The sequence below is a fragment of the Barbus barbus genome, assembly GCF_936440315.1.
Source record: "Barbus barbus genome assembly, chromosome: 36".
NCBI classification, from domain to species: Eukaryota; Metazoa; Chordata; class Actinopteri; order Cypriniformes; family Cyprinidae; genus Barbus; species Barbus barbus.
This window is the reverse complement of record NC_136714.1, coordinates 15,893,473-15,915,963: the sequence shown is the minus strand read 5'-3', so window position 1 is coordinate 15,915,963 and position 22,491 is coordinate 15,893,473. Positions and strand designations below refer to the sequence as shown.

The following is a 22,491-nucleotide window of genomic DNA, read 5'->3' as shown; positions in this document are numbered from 1 at the left end:
ATATATTAAATATTATATATATATATATATATATATATATATATATATATATATATATATATATATATAAATAAATATTTAAATAAATTTCACCTCATGAGGGCCAGTGATAGTGAGCTCATTTGCACTTGGTTTATCTGATGGAATTTTCTGTTTAAATATGAATAGCCTACTATTAGTCAATGTTTGTTATGTCACTCGTTTGTGAATTTCAAAGCAAAATAACGCACATACATTACTGCAAAATTACTGGACTGCACATCTGACTGCAAAAACACCATGTATCATCCTGTATTCTTACTAGTTTAACTTAGCTTTTGTTTAATCGGGACAGTCCAACCGTCCAACAATCGTGTTATAACTGAGTTTTCGCACAGCTGAGGACGAGAAGTCGCCTGTGCTGTCTCGGAATACGGCACTGAAAGAGAATGAACACACGAACCCCTGCGAGGATGTGTATGTGTGTGTGTGATGGTGTAGAGAAGGCGCATGTGTGACGAGTGTGTATGTGTATGTAGACACTGCCCACCGCTGTCGCGCTCCCCCCATCTTGCATGTGGACCGTCTACCGCCGGACGGATTCGCACCAGGGTTCGTGCCACTGCAGGAGAAAAACCTGGCAAGAATGGATTTCTAACAACGTTTCTCCTTTCTGTCCTTTACCCAACTGACGTCATCCTCAATGTCTCTCACAAATTTGAACTAACAAAATGAGGATTTCTTGTAATCAGCTTTTACTGCTATTCTCTTGCGTTTGGGGACTTACTATGGGTGCTTTTCCGAGCAGCGTTCAAATCGGTAAGTACGGCGCTTCATCTCAAAAACATGAGCTTCACGTTAAGTGCGTTAAACTGTGTCAATTGAATGATAAAAATAAGACCGTCTGCATTGGGGTCAACTGCGAATGTCAGTGCGCAAATAATGCGTCTGGAAGTAGGTTTTGTTGTATGACAGCAAATGGTAATTTTGGGAGGAAATAGTTTTTTTGATACTTTTTGTTTGTTTGTTTGTATTTAGCTGTCAACAGATCATTGTGCCACGTTTTGGTTATGGCACCACTGCAGTGCTCTCCGTGGCTCAAACGGGATGTTGTTCTTAAGGTGGATCATCCTGAACAAGGGCACAAACGCAGTGAAAGTTTATTTATTTATAAATGAATGCTTGGTAAAATTAAAATAATGTGGATATATAATCACAAAGGGACTTAAATATCAGTTTACCACCTCATCAATGGAAAGTGGTTTAATTTATTCCAATACTGCATCAAGCCCTATGTCATAACAAGCCCTGAGACTCCTGGTGCCTGTGAGATTTCTGATCTCTCTCATTGTTTGACTGAGAATAGCCTATGTAAAGTGTACCGTTGTGTGAGGAATAGAATGCCATAATCACACTATAAAAATACATAAAATTTACAGTAAAAAAAACTGTCAGCTGTGCTTGTCTGAAATTCAATGTGGTGACGTTTCAGGCATTTTCAGGCATTTTGTATGTTGAGACATTATCATTGACTGATTACTGAAACAATTTAATTGATACTGAGTAACTTTAACAGAAAATAGCCAGTTAGTAAGCTATGTATTTCTTTTTAGTCAACGAAAATAGTTCCAAAAGTAGCCAAAGTGTCACCAAGCAACGTGCGGATTAAAAGCCAGAGTGGAACTGGAAAGGAGCAATAGATAGTTGTCCTTGCTCTAAGCTCCAGCTACACTCCGGGTTTTCCATTTCACGCTCCCCACCCACTATAGTAAGAGAAACCCACTCTGGAATGTAGGGTAAAAAGGTGTTAGCATATATATATATATATATATATATATATATGTGTGTGTGTGTGTGTGTGTGTGTGTATATATATATATATATATATAATAGAAGGCAATTAAGTCAAATAAATCATACTTGACCTTTCCATGGCTAAAAACATGTATAAATAGAGTAGTATTATTTGAATAAACAAAAAAATGAAAAAATTCAATTGGGGTCGTTTTCCACATTAGCCATCTTAGAAGAACCCATATAAAATAGATTTTATTTTTCGTTTTCGATATCCGGCCCAATGTTCTCCTCTACACAATAAATACTTGAATATTGCACATTATAAAATTATATACACAATACACAATATAAACAATGGGCTACATTCCGAAAACTCTGGTCACAGTTAAAACCTTTTAACATTCTAATCATTTTTCCTGTAAATGTAGGCCTAATAAAGGGACTTTCTAGATCCCATTACATGTTATAATCCCAATCCCACTGTTCTGTTATAATAATAATTGCTTGATTTACATGTAGGATTTCAATGAAACATACAGGTGCATCTCAAAAAATGTGAATATCGTGAAAACGTTTTTTTTTCAAAAAGTGAAACTTTCATGTTTTCTAGATTCATTACATGTAAAGTAAAACATTTAAAAAGTTTTTTTGTCTTAATTTTGATGATTAGACCTTACAGCTCATGAAAGCCAAAAATCCAGTATCTCAAAATATTAGAATATTTACATTTGAGTTTCAATAAATGACCATCCCTACAGTATAAATTCCGGGTATCTCTTGTTCTTTGAAACCACAATAATGGGGAAGGCTGCTGACTTGGCAATGGCAATGACTGACTTGACAATCATTGACACCCTCCACAAAGAGGGTAAGTCACAGAGGGTCATTACTGAAAGGTGTGACTGTTCAGAGTGCTGTATCAAAGCATATTAAATGCAAAGTTGAGTTTCAATAAATGGTCATTTATTGAAACTCAAATGTAAATATTCTAATATTTTGAGATACTGGATTTTTGACTTTCATTAGCTGTAAGGTCTAATAATCAAAATTAAGACAAAAAAACTTTTGAAATGTTTTACTTTACATGTAATGAATCTTTTTGAAAAAAGTTACCAAAAAAAAAAAACTTTTTCACGATATTCACATTTTTTGAGATGCACCTGTACATGCGTCCCATCTGGTTTATGCGCATGCGCACATTTTCGTGTACGCGGATAAGCCAGAAGTTTAAAGGGGACATAACACACACAGTTTCACCCAATCTCATGTTAATCTTGAGTACCTATAGAGTAGTACTGCACCCTTCATATCTCCAAAAAGTTTTCAGTTTGATCATATTTATAAGAGAAAGATACAGCTTCACGATTCTGTCCGAAAAAAGCTGAGCTCCTTGAGGCGCGCCGTGGGTGGAGCTAAAGAGTGACGAGCACTTGCGCCGATCGCCAACAAAACAGAGACATTTGATGTCGTTTCTCTTACCATCTGCAGTTCTGAATCATGACCGGGATCTTTTATAGCTGGGACTGCTCCATCTTTCTGTATCAAACGATGTGCAAATCCAGCGTCGAACTGGGCCTTGTTTATAAAACGTTCGTCAACAAACACACTTGAGAAACTCCGTTGCAGCTCCCGAAAAAACAAACTGCATCCACTGTTCACGTAACGCTGGGTTCTTTTGGGAAGCTGAACAAGGTTATCTTTCCCTCACAACCAACACTTCTTTAGAGACATTCTTCCTGAGCGAGTCTTGTGCAGTGCTGCCGAATGAAACGCGTTGATGGATGCACTCTCGCGCTGGTCAATGTGTGCATGGGCGCACTCTTCCAGGAGAAATGCCCATATAAGGAGTTCCACCGTCGTTTACGTCAGCAAGAGCCACGATTTAAAAAACTCTCTGAAACTTGTACGAATTCGGAAGTAAGATTTTTGGCACAGAAATACTCTGTCATACTTCCAAATAGTTTTTTGAAACTTAGCATGATAATCCAACTCTTTAACAGTGTAAACAACTCAGAATGCATGAAACAGCATTGTACCCCCCTTTAAATGTATGTTGATTGCTCTCAGAACCCAGAAATACGTGCTATTAAGACAGACATCTAAAGAGAAGAATATAACCAGAAAAGACTAGTTTTGCACTGGGAAAATCAACACAGGCATTACCTAAGCACCTGTCACATGAACCTGTGTTTATGAGCCTCTAGGAATCATTTAATATAAAGTGCACTTCATGCTTTGGATATCTTAGGTTGTGCGCTTTCCCCTCAGCAGTTTGCTTGCTCTGTGGCTTCAAACACTGGTTATTTTTAAATGCATTTTTCCATTAAAATGTATTTTTGTAAAGTGACTGCACTAATAGAGTTTCTCCATGCACGACAAGCAGATGCAGATCAATAATGAAATTTGAACAGTATTTTCATTATCGATTAGTCGTTGTAGCGTTGAAGACCTAATATTTTGGCAATACTTTTAAGTAAAACTACATGCATTTTCTTGGTGAATGTAGTATGGATTTTCACTGTGAATGGCAATTTTATTGTACACAATCTTTATTAGAATCTTCCAGAGAGATGTCATATGTGCATAATGGGGTTATTCGCCTGTGAAAGCTCACTGGAGTGTGCAAGTGTGCACTTGACTCATCTGATGTGGCATGTTACTTGAATTTCAGTATCCTTGAACCATGTGTTTTTTTTTTCACTCATATCTCTATCTTCTTAATCAAATAGCCAGTTTTCTATATGACGTTTTTGGTGCAATGTGTTATTTCCCCCTCTCTTTCACTTCTCCTCCTCTCTTCTTTCTTTTTCACTACACTCTCTCTCTCTCCTGCAGGCGGGCTGTTCATCAGGAACACAGATCAGGAGTACACTGCCTTTCGGTTGGCCATTTTTCTTCACAACACAAGCCCTAATGCATCTGAGGCCCCCTTTAACCTGATACCCCACGTGGACAACATTGAGACTGCCAACAGCTTCGCTGTTACCAATGCCTGTGAGTTCAACCTGAAGCTGCATACTGGATATTTACATTAATGCTGTTTTAGCTAGAGAAATAGAGAAAGTACATTAAGTGATATTGCTGGTGGACCTATAGTTGGTTTGGATTAAGTCCTATTTGAATAGCAAACCGTTTAAGCCAATGATAATCATACTTGCGATGTGAACTGAACAGAATCAGTACAGGCCCTCCATGCATTGTGAAAGGGATTGCCTGGCCCCCATCCAGTCAGCACTGGTGTCTCTTTGTGAAATCTGTCCTCCGGCTCTCAGCTGGCACAAATACAGACTAAGTGCATGTAGTGTACGATATATTCGTGTATGCACCCTTCCCCCAATGTCCTGAGCCGGGCGTTCTCACTGTGTTCATGTGTGTGAATGTTTGAATGCATTTGCGTGTGTTCTACTGACATATGTGCTGGAATTGCATAAATTGTGTTTGTGTTCAGATTTTGCTGTAATACAGTCTAGGTCTGCCATAGTTTGTTTGTAAACCCCTTCTGGTGGTTCTGCTTTGTGGTCCCATGTTTAGGCCTGTGGGCCAGAATGGTGATTTTCCATCAAGCCAGATCCATGATAATGTTGCATAAAGGTGCACCATATTTTCCCGAATGTTTTTTTGCCATTGCTTTTTGCCATTTTGTCATGCTTAGTGGTTTTTGACATAGCGTCAGAGGGTAATACTGAAGAACAGCCACGGTTGTGCCTGGACTTCCGGTTCTTCCTCCTTGTGCCCAATTCAATTGCTATTTTCGTCACGTAATGTTCAAAGCTCAGCTCTAACCACAGCATACCTTTGCTTCTCAGGCAATTGTGTTTTGGGGAAAGTTTGAAAATATGCTACACAAGAAATGTATTTCTTTAACTTCTAGCAGAGACAGCATCATAAACCCCATGCAATCAAAATTTGAGTTTTGCAGCTTTTCTGTTACTTTTAAAGCCGTCTGGAGTACAACTGATTGAAGCAGATACATACATTTAAAATTTACAGTCACTCTCTTCCACGAAAATGGAGGAATATTTTGATGACTCATATTGCACTACGCAATTCTGGTCGAATTAAATGCTCTCTAGAGAGAATGAATGTCAGTGAGAGATGTTTTGCACTGTATGCTGCTGTTGTCTTGTTAAATTTATTTATTAAATTAGAGTTTATGCTATGTAATGTTCTTTTTATAAAAAAAACAATAAAAATCTTTCAGTACATTTTCTAATACATTTATTTGTATTTTCATTACATTTAATATAATTATTCAAATATTTTTATTTGGTTTTATAGTAAATCTTTTTGTCACAAGTGTTTTGTAAAGAAAATTTAAGTTCATGAAAAATATAAATGTTTCTACAAAAATTATTTATATATAATTAATAATTAATTTTATATATATCTATATATATATATATATATATGTGTGTGTGTGTGTGTGTGTGTGTGTGTGTGTGTGTGTGTGTGTGTGTGTGTGTGTGTATGTGCTGTCAATCGATAAAAAAAAAAAAAATTAATTGCACATTTTCTCTGAAATTAATCGCGATTAATCCCACCTAACATTAAAGTTTTTAAATATCTGAATACTTTCACATTCAATCTTCAAATTAATGTACAAACAACATATTTTTTAATATATGTTTAATGGCATCTTTTTTATGATTTAAGGCCAGTATCACTGACACCAAGTAATACTGATTTCCCTATAAAAAAAAATTCCCCTAATATTTAACCATTGACTATAGCCATGAAACATTACATTATAATTAAGAGCTATCCACTTTAACATTTATTAGACTTTAAAAATAACTTCTAAGTTAAGTAAACTTAAAACAATCGTAACATAAACCCATTATAATAAATGTTATATTTAGCTAGGCTACCTGAGCGCCTCAGCAGAAATATACAGAAATTTAATAAAGTTATCAAACACTAAATTTTAAACTAAACACAGATGTCACTGTTTAGTACGTACCTCGGTTCTGGGGTCATGGTTTGATATGATTTTGGTACAACAAGAAAAAACAAATCTACTATGCTCTGTTTCTTTTCATTTATTTTGAACAGACAGTAATACGAATTTAAAAAAAATATATTCCACCTATATGTGAAAATACTAAATAGTATTTAATTATGTTATATATATGAAATCTGCAGTAAATATATTAAAACATACAAGGAATAAATTCTTGAAATATATTTGAGTTAGTTTATAGATGAACAAGAGAAAAAAAACAGTGACACGTAACGTATATATGCTGAGTTTCAGTTTATACAGCGGTGAATTATTAATAAGTTGATTCTACTGGAATAAGGAAACAGTAAATATATCAGTCCCAGTATTGCTAACTTGACAGCGCAGTTGGTACTTTATCAAAATAAAATACAGTGAACCAAACATCAGCGCACCCGCCTCTGTGTCACCGTTGGAACGGAACTGAAGTACAAAGCTACGGAAGCGTATTGCATTCACTTGAGGAAAAAAAATCTACTCTGTTTTTCTGAATTAACGAGTTAATTATCTCAGAATTACGAGATAATTTTTAATGAAAAAAAAAAGTTTTTGCTCTGTTTTTCTGAATTAATGACTTAATTATCTCGTAATTCTGAGATAATTAACTCGTTAATTCAGAAAAACAGAGCAAAAACTTTTTTAATGAATAATTATCTCGTAATTCTGAGATAATTAAGTCCTTAATTCAGAAAAACAGAGCAAACTTTTTTTTTCATTAAAAATTATCTCGTAATTCTGAGATAATTAACTCGTTAATTCAGAAAAACAGAGCAAAAACTTTTTTTTCATGAAAAATTATCTCGTAATTCTGAGATAATTAACTCGTTAATTCAGAAAAACAGAGTAGATTTTTTTTCCTCAAGTGAATGCAATACACTTCCGTACAAAGCCTATAATTTACATAATAAATAATAGCTTAGCATTCAGATACGTTACATCACAAATATGGACATATTATGGAATATTTGGATTTGTGCCGAATGAGAGAAGTAGGATACACGAGCACTGAGTGCGCAAGCCTTTAAAGTATACTCCTTTGTCAGTCTACAAGGCTCAATTCTTGCACCGCTCTTGTTTAGCCTGTATATGCTCCCACTAAGTCAGATAATGAGGAAGAACCAAATTGCCTATCACAGCTATGCTGATGATACCCAGATTTACCTAGCCTTATCTCCAAGTGACTATAGCCCCATTGACTCCCCCTGTTCAATGCATTGATGAAATTGACAGTTGGATGTGCCAGAACTTTCTTCAGTTAAACAAGGAGAAAACTGAAGTTATTGCATTTGGAAACAAAGATGAAGTTCTCAAGGTGAATGCATACCTTGACTCTAGGGGTCAAACAACTAAAAATCAAGTCAGAAATCTTGGGGTGATTCTGGAGACAGACCTTAGTTTCAGTAGTCATGTCAGAGCAGTAACTAAATCAGCATACTATCATCTCAAAAGCATTGCAAGAATTAGATGTTTTGTTTCCAGTCAAGACTTGGAGAAACTTGTTCATGCCTTTATCACCAGCAGGGTGGATTATTGTAATGGTCTCCTCACCGGCCTTCCCAAGAAGACCATTAGACAGCTGCAGCTCATCCAGAACGCTGCTGCCAGGATTCTGACTAGAACCAGAAAATCTGAGCATATCACACCAGTCCTCAGGTCCTTACACTGGCTTCCAGTTACATTTAGGATTGATTTTAAAGTACTTTTACTCGTTTATAAGTCACTCAATAGCCTAGGACCTAAATACATTGCTGATATGCTCACTGAATATAAACCGAACAGACCACTCCGATCATTAGGATCAAGTCAGTTAGAAATACCAAGGGTTCATACAAGACAAGGGGAGTCCGCTTTTAGCTATTATGCTGCCCACAGTTGGAACCAGCTTCCAGAAGAGATCAGATGTGCTAAAACATTAGCCACATTTAAATCCAGACTCAAAACTCATCTGTTTAACTGTGCTTTTGTTGAATGAGCACTGTGCTACGTCCGAACTGACTGCACTGTATTTTATGTAATAATTTTCTATTCTTAACTGTTTTAAATTCATTTTAAATCTATTTCTATATCATTTTAAAATTCCTTGTTTTTAATTATTATTTTTTTAATTCCCTGTTTTTATTGATGTAATTATTATTTTTAATGACTATTTCACTTTCTTTCATGTAAAGCACTTTGAATTACCACTGTGTATGAAATGTGCTATATAAATAAACTTGCCTTGCCTTGCCTTGCCTTGCCTATGTGAGAGACGCTTTCAGAATCAGCACATGGTCACTGTCTGAAGGGCTTTGTTTGCAAGTGTGCAGCATTCGCTTTTCTTCTGTTGGCGGTTATCAAACAGCGTTGCATTACTGCGGGCCCCCTTCTGGATTGAAGGTGAATTGCCTGAATTCGTTGTAAGGCCTCATGCACCGAACCGAGATGTCCGTACCGTGACGGTTCAGTACGAATACATGTATCGTTCCACCCCTAATATATAAATATTTTTGTTTACATAATATATGTGTGTGTGTTGTGTATATTTATTATGCATATACAAATACACATACACATACATGCATGTATATATTTAAGAAAAATATGTTATGCTTATATAGTAAATATAGTTATATATAATATAAATTTTATGAATATAAATATATTCATGTAAATATATGTACATATTTTCAAAATATATATTATATGTGTGTGTATAAATATACATAGTACACACACATATATTATGTAAACATTTTTTTTTATTTTGAATGCGATTAATCGCGATTAATCATTTGACAGCACTTATATACAGTATATATATATATATATATATTAGGAGTGTAGTGGTACACGTATTCGTACCGAACTGTTTCAGTACGGGTCTTTCGGCTCGGAACGTATGTGTAGCAAGCAAAACAGTATTTATTTTTTTTCTCAGGAAATTCAAATAATAAATGGCGTTTTGACAGTCTTTGATGTGGCATGACAGATCACTGTATAAACGCCTTGGAGAGCCACTTCTGGGACGGTTCAGAAACGTGCTGGTATAAACCCAACACAAGCATTGACTCGAGCGGCCGCGATCAGCTCCAGTTTCCATACCTGAGCTGTGATGCACCGCAGACTTGTGCAGAGCGGAGCGCGAGTGAACGCGATCATTCCTTCCTCTGTAATACTAGTTTTAATGCAAATAAACATGACTGGAGGAGGAAATAGGTCAGGCCAGTCTGTTTTCCCCTACGGGGTAGTTTTTGTTTGTTGATTTTATTTTATAATTAATAAAGCCCTATTTCCTCCTGCAAGTGAGTCCTCCATAACATCTCCATAACTGAGGCTGATGCGATACACATCTCGATGCATAGCCAACGATGCGATACATTGAAGATATATATGAAGAAGCTAGCGATGCGATGCGATTCACCCCTTTTACGATGCAGTGCGATTCGATTTCGATTCGATTCAACACAATGCGCTTCAATGTAATACGATACAATGGAAAAAATATGAACACTTTTATTTCTTTGGTTCAGACAGACAGCAAATCATAAATCAACTTTTGTGTCTTTTGACTTCTAATGCCTCGAGACCTGTTTCATAAAACAAGTTTACCAAATAGGCCAGGCTTATTTCAGTTAGTCTGACTCACTGTCAAATAATTTGGTTCCATAAAGCAAATTTAACAAAGATCAACCTCAGTCACTGTGGCTACTTATGCTGGAAAGCTAACCTGGTCTAAATCAGGCTAACTGTCAGGCTAAGCTGAGCTCCTCTAACACTGACCAATAGGAATGCAATGATATTACCACTGACTCTCTCACATACTATCATGTCCATGCAGCCGTTCTCTCTGGTTTTATAACAGCTGTACCTTTTATTGTTAGAACAGATAGCATTTGAACATTACAATCTAACATTGCTCTTTAAATATATATATACACACACACACACACACACACACTGCCGCTCAAAAGTTTAAGATCAGTAAGATTTTTAATATTTTTTAAAGAAGTTTCTTCTGCAAGGCTGTATCTATTTGATCAAAAATACAGAAAAAACAGTTATTTTGTTAAATATTATTGCAATTTAAAATAACAGTTTTCTATTTTAATATACTTCAAAATATAATATATTTCTGTGATCAAAGCTGAATTTTCAGGATCATTACTCCAGTCTTCAGTGTCACATGATTTTTCAGAAATCATTCTAATATGCTTATTTATAATCAGTGTTGGAAACTGTTGTGCTGCTTCATATTTGTTTTGGGACCTGTGAAATGTTTTTTTAGGATTCTCTGATTAATAAAAAGTTAAAAAGAACAGCTTTTATTTAAAAAAAATAAATTTTGTGTTACAATATAAAATGCTATTCAAAAGTTTGGGGTGAGTACATTTTTTATTTCTAAAAAAAAAAAAAGGAATTAATACTTTTATTCAGGAGTGTTAAATGAATAAAAGGTCATAGTAAAGACTTATATTGTTAGAAAAGATGTCTATTTTGAATAAATGCTGCTCTTTTTAACTTTGTATTCATTAAAGAATCAAAGAAAAAAATATCACATGTTCAAAAAAACAATATGAAGCAGCACAACAGTTTCGACACTCACAATAAATCAGAATATTAGGATGATTTCTGAAGGATCATGTGACCTTCAGAAATGTTGAGGCCCGTTGAGCACCAACTACCAAGTAGTAATTTTATAGCTATATATAGTTTTATAGCTGTGACTAAAGTGTTGTGGCTATTTTAAACAAAAATGACAATCCCTCCAATGCCCTGCCCACAACTTTCAGTTTCCTGCTCTCATTAAACGATTTCATTTGATCTTTGTTTTCCTTATTTTGACATTTGTTATCAGACGCGCTATTCTTCCCGTCAACACTTCCTTGCCGCTGCACAAATCCTTACACTCCTCATCCGGTGTCATAACATGCTGTGTTCTCCACACTCTGAGACCTGTCCCTGATGATAGAGTCGGCCCCTTGAGCGATAATGATAAATTTGTTTGAAATTTATATAGCCCATTTAACCTTCTCAGCAGATTAAAGCACACGCCGCCGTCGTGGTAATTCGAGCAAGCCTGATAAGTTCCTGTCCTATTACTGTGTATGAACAATCGGTTTCAGTTAAACAGATTAATCGCCCAGTCTGTCACTCGCCATTTTGAGCGCTGTGTAAATCACAACAGAGGAGCGGCAGCCCTGCTTGTGTAGTAGTCAGACTACCAGCGGTCTGATGTGGAGTGCCACATCCTCAGCGTCTCAGCCTTTCCTTCCTTTCTCTGTGGCTGTCTGCTGCTCTGTTTGCAGTGTGTTGCACATGACGGCTTTTATTCCTCGCTGGGGAGCCATCGCTTCCACGGGAGGATGAGTAGAGGAGAGATTGTTCGCTCCCAATGATCTTTCTGCTTTCAGCCGGCTGTTTCTTTCCCTCCATCCTTATTTTACACAGTCAATTGTTTAATTTAGCGGGGAATGACAAATGCATGTTTTTAGGGAGGGTGAGGGGCAATTTTGCATATTAGGGATTTGTGTGACCTCTAGGACAACCGTGCAAGTGGGTATGTTTTCAGCTTCTCGGCAGTGGGTATGTCAACTCAGCAGCATAGTGCTGATACAAGCCTCTTTTTGTGTAATTCGGTCATAGCCGAGACAAGTTTGTTTCCAACCGTCTTATCAGTGTGCATGATAGCATCACCACATGGGCATATGCCCCTCTCCACAGAGCTACGCTCAACCTATTTACTCTCAGCGCCACATGAACGCTGCTTTATAATATGAGCACAGCAGCTGGATGAAGTGTTATTGGCACTTTTAAACGGTTTATAAAGAGGTCTGCAAGTAAAATGTTTGTGATTTGTATGTTTGCTGCGGTGTTTTCCAGTTATTCTTAACCCAGAGTCTTATGCTGTATTAGATAGCTCAAATATCTGAAATATTGTGCTACTAGAGCAGGGTTTGGTGTAAAATGGTCAAAAATGTGACACAAAATTAAAAAAAGAAAGAATAATTTAGTGCTGTCAAACGATTAATCGCGAGTAATCGCATCCAAAATAAAAGTTTTTGTTTACATAATATAGGAGTGTGTACTGTGTATATTTATTATGTATACATAAATACAAACGCATGCATGTATATATTTAAGAAAAAATATGTTATGTTTATATATTACATATATTTATATAGAATATAGACTATAATAATATAAATATATAAATGTATATAAATAGTTTCAAAATATATACTGTATGAGTGTGTATTTATATGTACATAATAAATAAACACAGTACACATACATATATTATGTAAACAAAATACATTACACATACAACATACATATACAAAATACTTTTATTTTGGATGCAATTAATCGCGATTAATCGTTTGACAGCACTAGAATAATTCAATTCAAATTCTAGTTGTTCAGGATTTGTAAACAAATTACTCACCTTCGTGTCGTTCCAAACCCGTAAGACTTTTGTTTATCTTCTGAACACAAAATAAGATAATTTTGATGAAATACAAAATATTTCTGACCTTGTATAGACAGCAATGCAACTACCACAAAGACCAGAAAGGTATTAAGGACATTGTTAAAATAGGCCTAGTTCATGTGGCATTAGTGGTTCAACGTTAAGTTTATGAAGCTATGAGAATACTTTTTGTGCGCAAAGAAATAAAAAATATTGCCTTAACTCAACAATTCTTCTCCCTTTTATGGGCCAGCCAAAAAGATTTAATAAACTCATTTGAAGTCACTTGCTTGTGACTTAGTTGTTTAATTAGATTCATTATGTAATTTGGAAAGTAGTGACGGACCAAAATTTTAGCTACTGAAAATATCTGATCAGCAAAAATAATAAATTTAAAATTTTGGCCAAAATATTGAGTTTGACATATCAGGTCTGAAATATTGCATCCAAAACTACAAAATTTGGAAAAGTTGTTTCAACCCTATATCTGATGCATGCCATTACAAGTAATAAACAATGTAGCCAAATTTCATATTGTTAATTGTATATTTACTGGGTCAACTACTTCCACAAACTTCATGGCCCTGGCCCTCCATCCCTCCCTCTTGTGGCCTAATGGTTAGAAAGTCAGACTTGTAAACCAAAGGTTGTGGGTTTGATTCTCAGTTTGGCAGGACTTGTAGGGAGTGAATGAACAGTGCTCTCTTCCACCTTCATTACCCACAACTGAGGTACCCTTGGGCAAGGCACCAAACCCCCTCTTGCTCCCAGGCTATATATTTATTTATTTATTTTGGGGTCAGTAAGTTTTTAGGATTTTTCTTTGGCAAGGATGCATTCAATTTATGAAAAATGACAGTAAAGACATTTATAAAGTTACAAACGATTTCAAATAAATGCTGTTCTTTTTAATTTTCTATTCTTCAAAGAATCCAGGATAACCTATTGACAGTTTCTACAAAAATATTAAGCAGCACAACTCAGCACAACACTGAAAATCAAAAATGTCTTTTAAGCAGCAAATCAACATATTAGAATGATTTCTGAAGGATCATGTGACACTCAAGACTGGAGTAATGATGCTGAAAATTCAGCTTTGTCATCACAGTAATATATTTTATTTTAAAATGTATTAAAATATAAAACACATTTTTTTGACATTAAAATTTGTATTCTTTTAATGTGAAAAAATTAAATTAAATTTCTCATTTTGTATGGATTTGTTTTACAATGCCTTTATGACCTTTTTAGATTTTTCTAAATTTCATTAAAATAATTATCTTAACCCAAGCCTAAAGGTGTAGTCACATTAGTGACATTTTGCATGCAAAAAGGCACATCGTCCATTGTGTTGAAATGTATCAAAATTAGCTCCCACAGAAGTCACTTTCAAACCAAACAGCTTTTCAGTCGATCAGCGCATGACCAACTTGAAGACGAGCGAACATCGCACAAAACTCCCGAAAGTCTGAATTCATATTAAAATGACTGGATTTTGCTCACAAAATTTCACAGATTAACAGTAAATGCGATTTCACCTTTATGGGTTTGGTATGACATGAAGGTGAGTAAATAATGATTGTAATTTATAGGTGAGGCTTCATTATTGGAAACTAAAAATGTCATTTGACTTTTCAGTTTTTCATTTTAGAAGCCTGTGGCTCCCTTGTCATTTTATTTTAGTCTAGAGCCCTGTAGACTGATTCTGGCTTTGTTTTCATTGACCTTGATGTTGTTTAAAATTATAATATCTGCACCACTGCACTCCACTACAAGCTGCCTGACTCTGGCTCAACCAATGGCATGAGTTTGGGTTGAGACTACTTGCCAAACTTCGAGACATTATTTTTCAGACCCCCTTGATAGCATCTAAGTGCCCTTGAGTCACACTTTTTCTTATTATGTGCAGTTCTGTTTGGTGCCGTTAGTGGTACAGAGACAATGCACTTCATGTTTAGTGTGCAAATATATGCTCTTTAATTTATTGCACTCTTTCATTTGTCAATTCAGATCAGAGACACAATGCTCTGAACAGATTGTTAGAGGGTATAATGGGAGGAGCTGTAAAACTGTATGGAAACAGTGTGCAAAATTATATCTTTGTTCTGTTCCATCTGGTTTTAAAATGTATGAAGCTTTCAATCAGGCCTCTATGAACACCGCAAGAGTCTCTTTGCTTTGTTTGGTCTGTCAACAGAGAAGATTATGTGCCAAACAGAAAGGACTGTGTCCATGTGTGTGTTTAAAGCTACGATGTCCCTTTGTCCCCATCATTCTCTCAGAAGGCTTTCTCTTCCAAGGAGTTTGGCTAACCGAAAAGAAAAAACAGAGAGAAACCGCACAAGCCAAATGGTGACAAAAATAGCCAGGGGCTTGTGGGGACTGTTTCTCCAGATTGGATCCCTCTGTGAACAGAATCCATCCCATATCGCTGTTCCTCCCTCTGTCTCACTCTTTCTATATCATGCATATAGTATTTCAACATGGTAACTATCTGTCTGTTTTTCCTCCAACTTGCTCATTAATGTGTGGGTCTAATGTTTGCATAAGTCGCACTGTAATTCCTGAATCAATAGTTGTTTCCTGCGGCCATCTGCAGTGAGAGCGAAGAGGGGGTGAAAATCTCCAGTGATCTCAAGTTGTTTGATGGAGGCTCATGCTTTTTACTTGCAGCTCCAATTCTCCTTTTCTTGACAGAATGATATGGGTATTGACAAAGATTTGTCAATAATTTAAAGTTGTGTCAAAATAGGAAATTCTCCCTTTGTCTTAAAAGTTTTGATGCCTGGGAGATATATTGATCTCCTTGATATGTTGAAACCTACAATTACAAAGACAAATATATATTTTTATGCATAAAGACCTGAAAATATGTATTTGAATATATTTGTATGTCATATTTTACATAATATTTAAAATGTAAGTATAATATATATAATATTCATACATATTCTATACAGTGTGTGTAAAATATCTGGAAAATATTTACTTTTTAATAAGATTTCTTTATTCTACCCACCAATACATTTATAAACTTGAAAATGAAACATAAAATTATTGCTGCAGTAGAATAAAATAATTATGATTACTCTTACGACTTCTGTTCTGACCGGTCTTTAGAAAACATGATGTTAAATTTGATTTATTTAGCATTTTTTACACAGAAAAATTTGTATAATAAACAAACAAAACAATTAATGAATTAATTAATAACATATAAAATCTGTAACCCCTTGCAGCCTTCTTGGAGTCCCCAAACTCCAATTAGAAAACCCCGGCTCTGTTGTTGTTTTACAGAATATCTGTATTGTGGATTCATTACTTTATTCTCTCTCTTCATCAAAAGTCTGCAATATACCGACATGTTTTAGCAAATGCGTGGTAGAGTCTCTTTTTGCACTCTGCTGAGCCATTTCCTCTCTTCTCCCCTGGAGGCAGGGCTCTGGACACCCTTTAAGTGGTTGGGATTCACCTCGAGATTGAAAGTCTCGGGCGACTGGCTCTCTGAGGATCCTGGGCAATATTTTTGGGTTTGGTTCGATCCTCCTGCTTCAGTGGGCTCTGCTGTCCATCTGAATGAGTTCCGGTGAGGATCTGTAAATAATGAAGGGATGGAGGTGACTGTTTGGACTATTGGGAATGTTGGAGAGGAAGGAGGGGTATGTAGCATTGCAGGGTTTCCTCAAACAAGACATTAATATGGCCAGACAGCGCAGAGAACACACAGGGATGTCCAAAACACTACAAACTACTAACGAAAATGCAAACTGTATTGAAGCTATTTAATGGAATAGGATATTTTTAAATATTTATTTATAAAGATATTATTTATTATTTCTAGTATTTTGCCTTTTTTTTTTGAAAGAAAAACAGTTATTGAAACACTGAGTGAAAACAATGTGATGAACAGCAGATTTTTACTTTATTTTGTTACAAAAAAAGGCAGAGACTTAATTGAAACAATGTATCATTAAATTATTTAATAGATCAATTACTAATTTATTTGGACAAACTATGCTAATGAAGTAGTTCACTATAGTAAATAGGTTTAGCAGCTCTATGTACTGTATACTACTTTTCAAAGATTTGGGGTCAGTAAGTTTTTAAGATTTTTCTTTGGCAAGGATGCATTAAATTAATAATAAAAAAATGACATTAATGACATTTATAATGTTACAAACGATTTCAAATAAATGCTGTTCTTTTCAATTTTCTATTCATCAAAGAATCCAGGAAAACCTATTCACAGTTTCTACAAAGATATTAAGCAGCACAACTCATTCATTCACCTTGATTGCAGCATTCTCAATCAAGGTGAACCTAAAATGCTACACTCCCCAGAAGAAGCAAGAGATTTTCTCAGATCCCATTCATCCACCAATTCTCAGTGAGCTTCAGCTGGACATTTGCTGTCTAATCGGAGAAGAGATACTTTAAATGGTTAGGTGACTGTGTCTTTCACTGTTCACTTTTATGTTCACTTCTTAATTCATAGTTCATTGTGCATACATTATCGCTTACTGATTATGATAGTTTATTTGTTTTAGTTGTATTCTTTATCTCTCTTCTCTTTTTATTTATTTATTTATTTTTTATAAAGAAATACTACCTAGTCAATATGTGACTATGGGGCCAAATGTTGGTGCTACAGTAATGTGCAGGTTTTTGTTGACACCACGGACCATATTAAGGGGTGCTGGCAGATCAAGGTTTGTTCTTGGTTTGATCTGACATAGTTCATGGGAATGTGTTTATGGTTTTTTTTAATGGTAACGGGGAGGGTGGGGGGTGGTTTAATGGTAGACTCAACTGGTTTTATTCTCAAACTTGTATTTTGTCTTATTATCCAGTAATTCTGTTTGACACCTATGACTGACCTTAATATTCTGAATTGTAATATTAATGGGCTAAATGGCCCTCACAAACGTACAGGTTTTCTGGACTTTTTGCGAAGAAGAAAGATTGATATAGTGCTAGTTCAAGAATCCCATTTGAAAGAGTAGGATATACGCAGGTGTAATAATAAGTTTTATGAAGTGGTCACTCATCTTCGGATACTAAAACCAAGGGTGTCCTAATATTGGTGCAGAGGACTTTAAATATTATTATTTTAGAGAAAGGTTGTGATACAAATGGTAGAATAACACATATAAAAACAATAGTGGAGAATAGGAATATTGTATTTCTCTCAGTTTATGCCCCTTGTACTCCTGACCCTACTTTTTTCTCTGTTTTGTCAACCGATCTCTTGAAGTTTTCAGATTTTGAAATTGTATTGGGTGAAGATATGAATTCTGTAATGTCGCATATCCTAGATAGATCTGAACCAAAGGAATCACGCTCTCAAGCTTTGTGTTCTGACAAACTTCGGCAATGTGTAACCTCATCCTCATTGGTGGACAGTTGGCGTTTATTAAACCCTTCTGCTAAGTCTTTCACTTTCTTTTCTGCTACTCATAAATCCTATTCGCGAATTGACTATATTTTCATTTCTACTTCTTTATCTTCAGCTGTTCGTGATGCCAATATCTGTTCCTTATCTCTGTCAGATCATGATGGAAATTTGTGCAGATTATCTTTGATCCCTCGGCCATCTCGTGCCACTAGATGGCGATTTAACCCTAAATTGTTACAGGATGAAAACTTTTGCAGTCAATTCAGAAATAAATTTGCTGAGTTTATTGAAATTAACCAAGGTTCAGTGGATGATCCTCGAACACTTTGGAATGCAGTGAAAGGATTTATAAGGAATAACTGAATTTCATATGCCTCTTTCCTTCAGAAAAACCGACACAAAAAGATAGTTGAACTGGAATCACAGTTCCAGAATCAGACTAGAGATAATCAGCGTTGTTTCTCAGACAATACACTCAGTAAAATCATGGCGGTTAGGTCCGAACTCAATTCATTACTGAGATCCAGGGCAGAATTCCTGATCCAAAGATCCAGGCAGAATTACTATTCTCAAGGGAGTATACGAAGCCACCTTTTAGCCCTAAGATTACGCAACAATGTAAAGTTTGCTAATATTTCAGCTGTGAAATCCCAATCTGGGCTCATTATGACAGACCCAAAAGACATTAATATCGCCTTTCGCTATTTTTACTATAACCTCTATACTTCTTCTGCTGATGGTGACCCTGACTCTTTTGCATCTTTTCTGTCCAACCTTGATTTACCTAGGCTGTCACATTCAGATTCGGAATACCTGGCTGAACCGATCACTCTTCAGGAGCTGGAGTCAGCAATTTGATCTATGAACAAGGGGAAATCCCCAGGCATAGATGGCATTCCAATCGAATTGTATACTACTTTTTGGTCGGATTTCGGCCCCCTCGTGTTAGATATGATACATCTTTCAGTTACTCAAGGCTCATTTCACCCATCCATTAATATAGCTGTTATTTCTCTCTTGTTAAAAAAAAGATAAAGATCCGACTTCCTGTTCTAGATACCGGCCACTTTCTTTGATAGGGACTGATGTTAAATTATATGTTAAAGTTCTATCTTGTCGTCTAGAGAAATTTATGAATAGGCTAGTCATCATGACCAAACAGGATTCATTAAATCCCGCTCAGCTTCGGATAACTTGCACAGGTTATATCATATTATTAATTCAAAGAATAGTTTGTTCTACAGCATCTGGGTCTAGGATCGAGTTTCATAAATATGATAAAAGTTATGTACGCATCCAGCAGCCACTGTTCTCACAGGTGCTGTTCACCCATAACCCATTCTTTATACATCGAGGTACTCGTCAGGGTTGCCCGCTGTCTCCTCTGTTATTTGCCCTATCCTTGGATTCCTTAGCTCAAGCGGTCCGACAATCTGAAATGATTTCTCCCATAAATATACAGAATACTCATCATCATATGTCTTTGTTTGCTGATGATATCTTATTGTTTTTGGAGAAGCCGTCACATTCTATTCCTCCTGTGCTGAATTTATTTGACCATTTTGGATCTCTCTCAGGGTTTAAAATTAATTGGAGTAAGTCATGTTTACTTCCCCTCAATTCTAAAATTGATTCCATGTACCTTTCTATATCTATTCCATTGGTTCAAAACTTTAAGTACTTGGGGATAGATGTTTTTCCTTCCCTGCAGGAAATCGTCTCAAAAAACTATAATGTATTCTAGCCAAAGTATCCTCAGATTTGGAAAATTGGTCTCGTCTTCCTACTTCTTTTCAGGCCCGTATATCGGTGATTAAAATGAATGTTCTCCCACATATTAATTTCTTTTCTTCTATGATTCCTCTTGCTCCACCGGTTGGCTACTGGAACAAACTAGATGCATGTGTTTCACGGTATATATGGGATGGGAAACGACCTTGTATTAAACTGCCTAGCTTACAACGATGTAGATTACATGGAGGTCTTTCTTTCCCTAATTTTAGACTGTATGCTCAAGCCTTTTCCCTCCGCCCTTTAGCAGTTTGGTTTGATCCTGACGCTTCTGTGTCTTGGTGAGCAATTGAAGAATCTATTGTTTATCCGTATAAATTGATGCATCTTGTTTTTTCGGGAGTTCCGCTTAAGCAGTGTAAATCTCGGTTTGGTCCCATTGTAACCCACCTCCTCTCCACATGGAGGGATGTTGAAAGACGTTCACAACTAGCTACAAAATGGCATAGACATTCGCCTATTTTCCACAATAATAACCTTTTGTCAGGCAGTACTCCATTTCATTGTCCGCAATGGACTCATAATAAACACTCTGGGAGATATCTATGATGATAGTGGTTTAAAATCCTTCCAGAATCTTAAAACTCAATATAATCTGCCAGGCACCTCCTTTTTTATGTATTTGAGCATTAGATCGGCCCTACGGGCGTATGGGGTGCCTTGGAACTCTCAACTGTCTGTTCACCCTTTCCGCAAACTAATCCTTCCTTCTGAGGAATCTCCCTCCTCTGCTTCAGTCATTTATCTCTTTCTTCTTGAGCATTCATACAAACCTTTATCTATTACAACTGTTTGGGCTAAGGATCTTAATGAGGATGTGCATGTTTTATTTTCCGATCAGGTATGGGGTATGTTTATTGTCTTCTAAAAACCCTAATCACCAAATGATTCATTGGAAATTGCTGCATAGGGTTTACTTGACTCCAATGAAACGTTTTTATATGAATCTGTCGTCTAAGTGTAATCTCTGTATCCCAAGGAGTTTTAGGCACGTTTTTGCTTTTTTGGGGGGGAGTGCCCCCCTCTCTCACCTTTTTGGACTCAGCTTTCACTGGACCTATCATCTTTGTTGGGTTCTGAGATATGTTTGACTTTGCGCCATTTTTTCATGAATGACTTTTGGTGGTCAATTTTGAAATTGCTGGTCAACCGTTGCAATCCTCCTCACACAATGGACAGACGAACCTGGACTGTGTATTTGTTGGAAATTCAGCTTTATCATCACAGGAATATATTTCATTTTAAAATGTATTAAAATATAAAACTTTTTTTTTCACAATATTACCGATTTTACTATGTTTTCGATCAAATAAGTGCAGGTAAGAAAAAATCTTGCCTCAAACTTTTGAATAGTATTATTTGAGATATGGGTGAGTTTAGGTTCTAACTAGGTACTGCTTCTCAGCACTGATACCCCAAAATGAATTGGACAGTATGTTGTCACATTTATACTATTAGTGGTCCATTTTTTTCTTGTATTCGGCTCTCACAGAGCAGTAATGTTTTAAAATCAAAATTCTGTTTTCCCCATGATTAAAAAAAGCTTGGTTGTTCCCCAAAGCGCTCTTGTGAAATCTGTTAACTAGCTTGTTTGTCGAGGCCAGATATTTTCTATGGATTCTTTTCAGTGGGCTTTAGCGCATCTATCTTAGTGCTGCGCCAATATCTCCACAGATTAGAGCCTTTGTATGTGCCTCAAAGTGTTCGCTTCACTGAGCAGCTGTCTCCGTCGAGGCCAGGTATAGAGCCGATAGATTGGAAACCCTCTGAACCTCTTTCAAAGTCCCTTTCTCTCCCAATGGGATTCGTACCTATGGCACCTTCCTCTGTCCTTCAAGCTGTGCTTCAGAAACATGGCGGCACTGGAATGATGGATCACCTTAGACTCACGCACAAAGACGACAGGCAGGCAGGGATGGGTTGATGCTGGGGATGGGGTGGGTGTCTGTCAACTCTCCTCTGGCAGGTCCAGTGCTTTGTCAGCCTCCTTTCGTGATTTTTGCCAGCGGATCAGACCGATGCTACAGGGGAAACACAGACACACAGTCCCCTTGCACGTGGTTGTGAATGTTAGGAGGGGTA

At 36.3% G+C, this 22,491-nt stretch overlaps 1 protein-coding gene across 1 annotated transcript in view; it reads left to right on the top strand.

Moving 5' to 3' along the window:
* Positions 1 to 549: 549 nt before the first annotated feature.
* LOC306856420 (glutamate receptor 4-like) overlaps positions 550 to 22,491 on the top strand; it is a 103,530-nt gene continuing 81,588 nt past the window's right edge. Inside the window, exons 1-2 of the mRNA XM_079395702.1 lie at positions 550 to 798; positions 4,612 to 4,770. Coding sequence (XP_079251828.1) covers positions 711 to 798; positions 4,612 to 4,770 — 247 coding nt within the window. The 5' untranslated portion in view covers positions 550 to 710. The remainder of the gene's footprint in view (positions 799 to 4,611; positions 4,771 to 22,491) is intronic.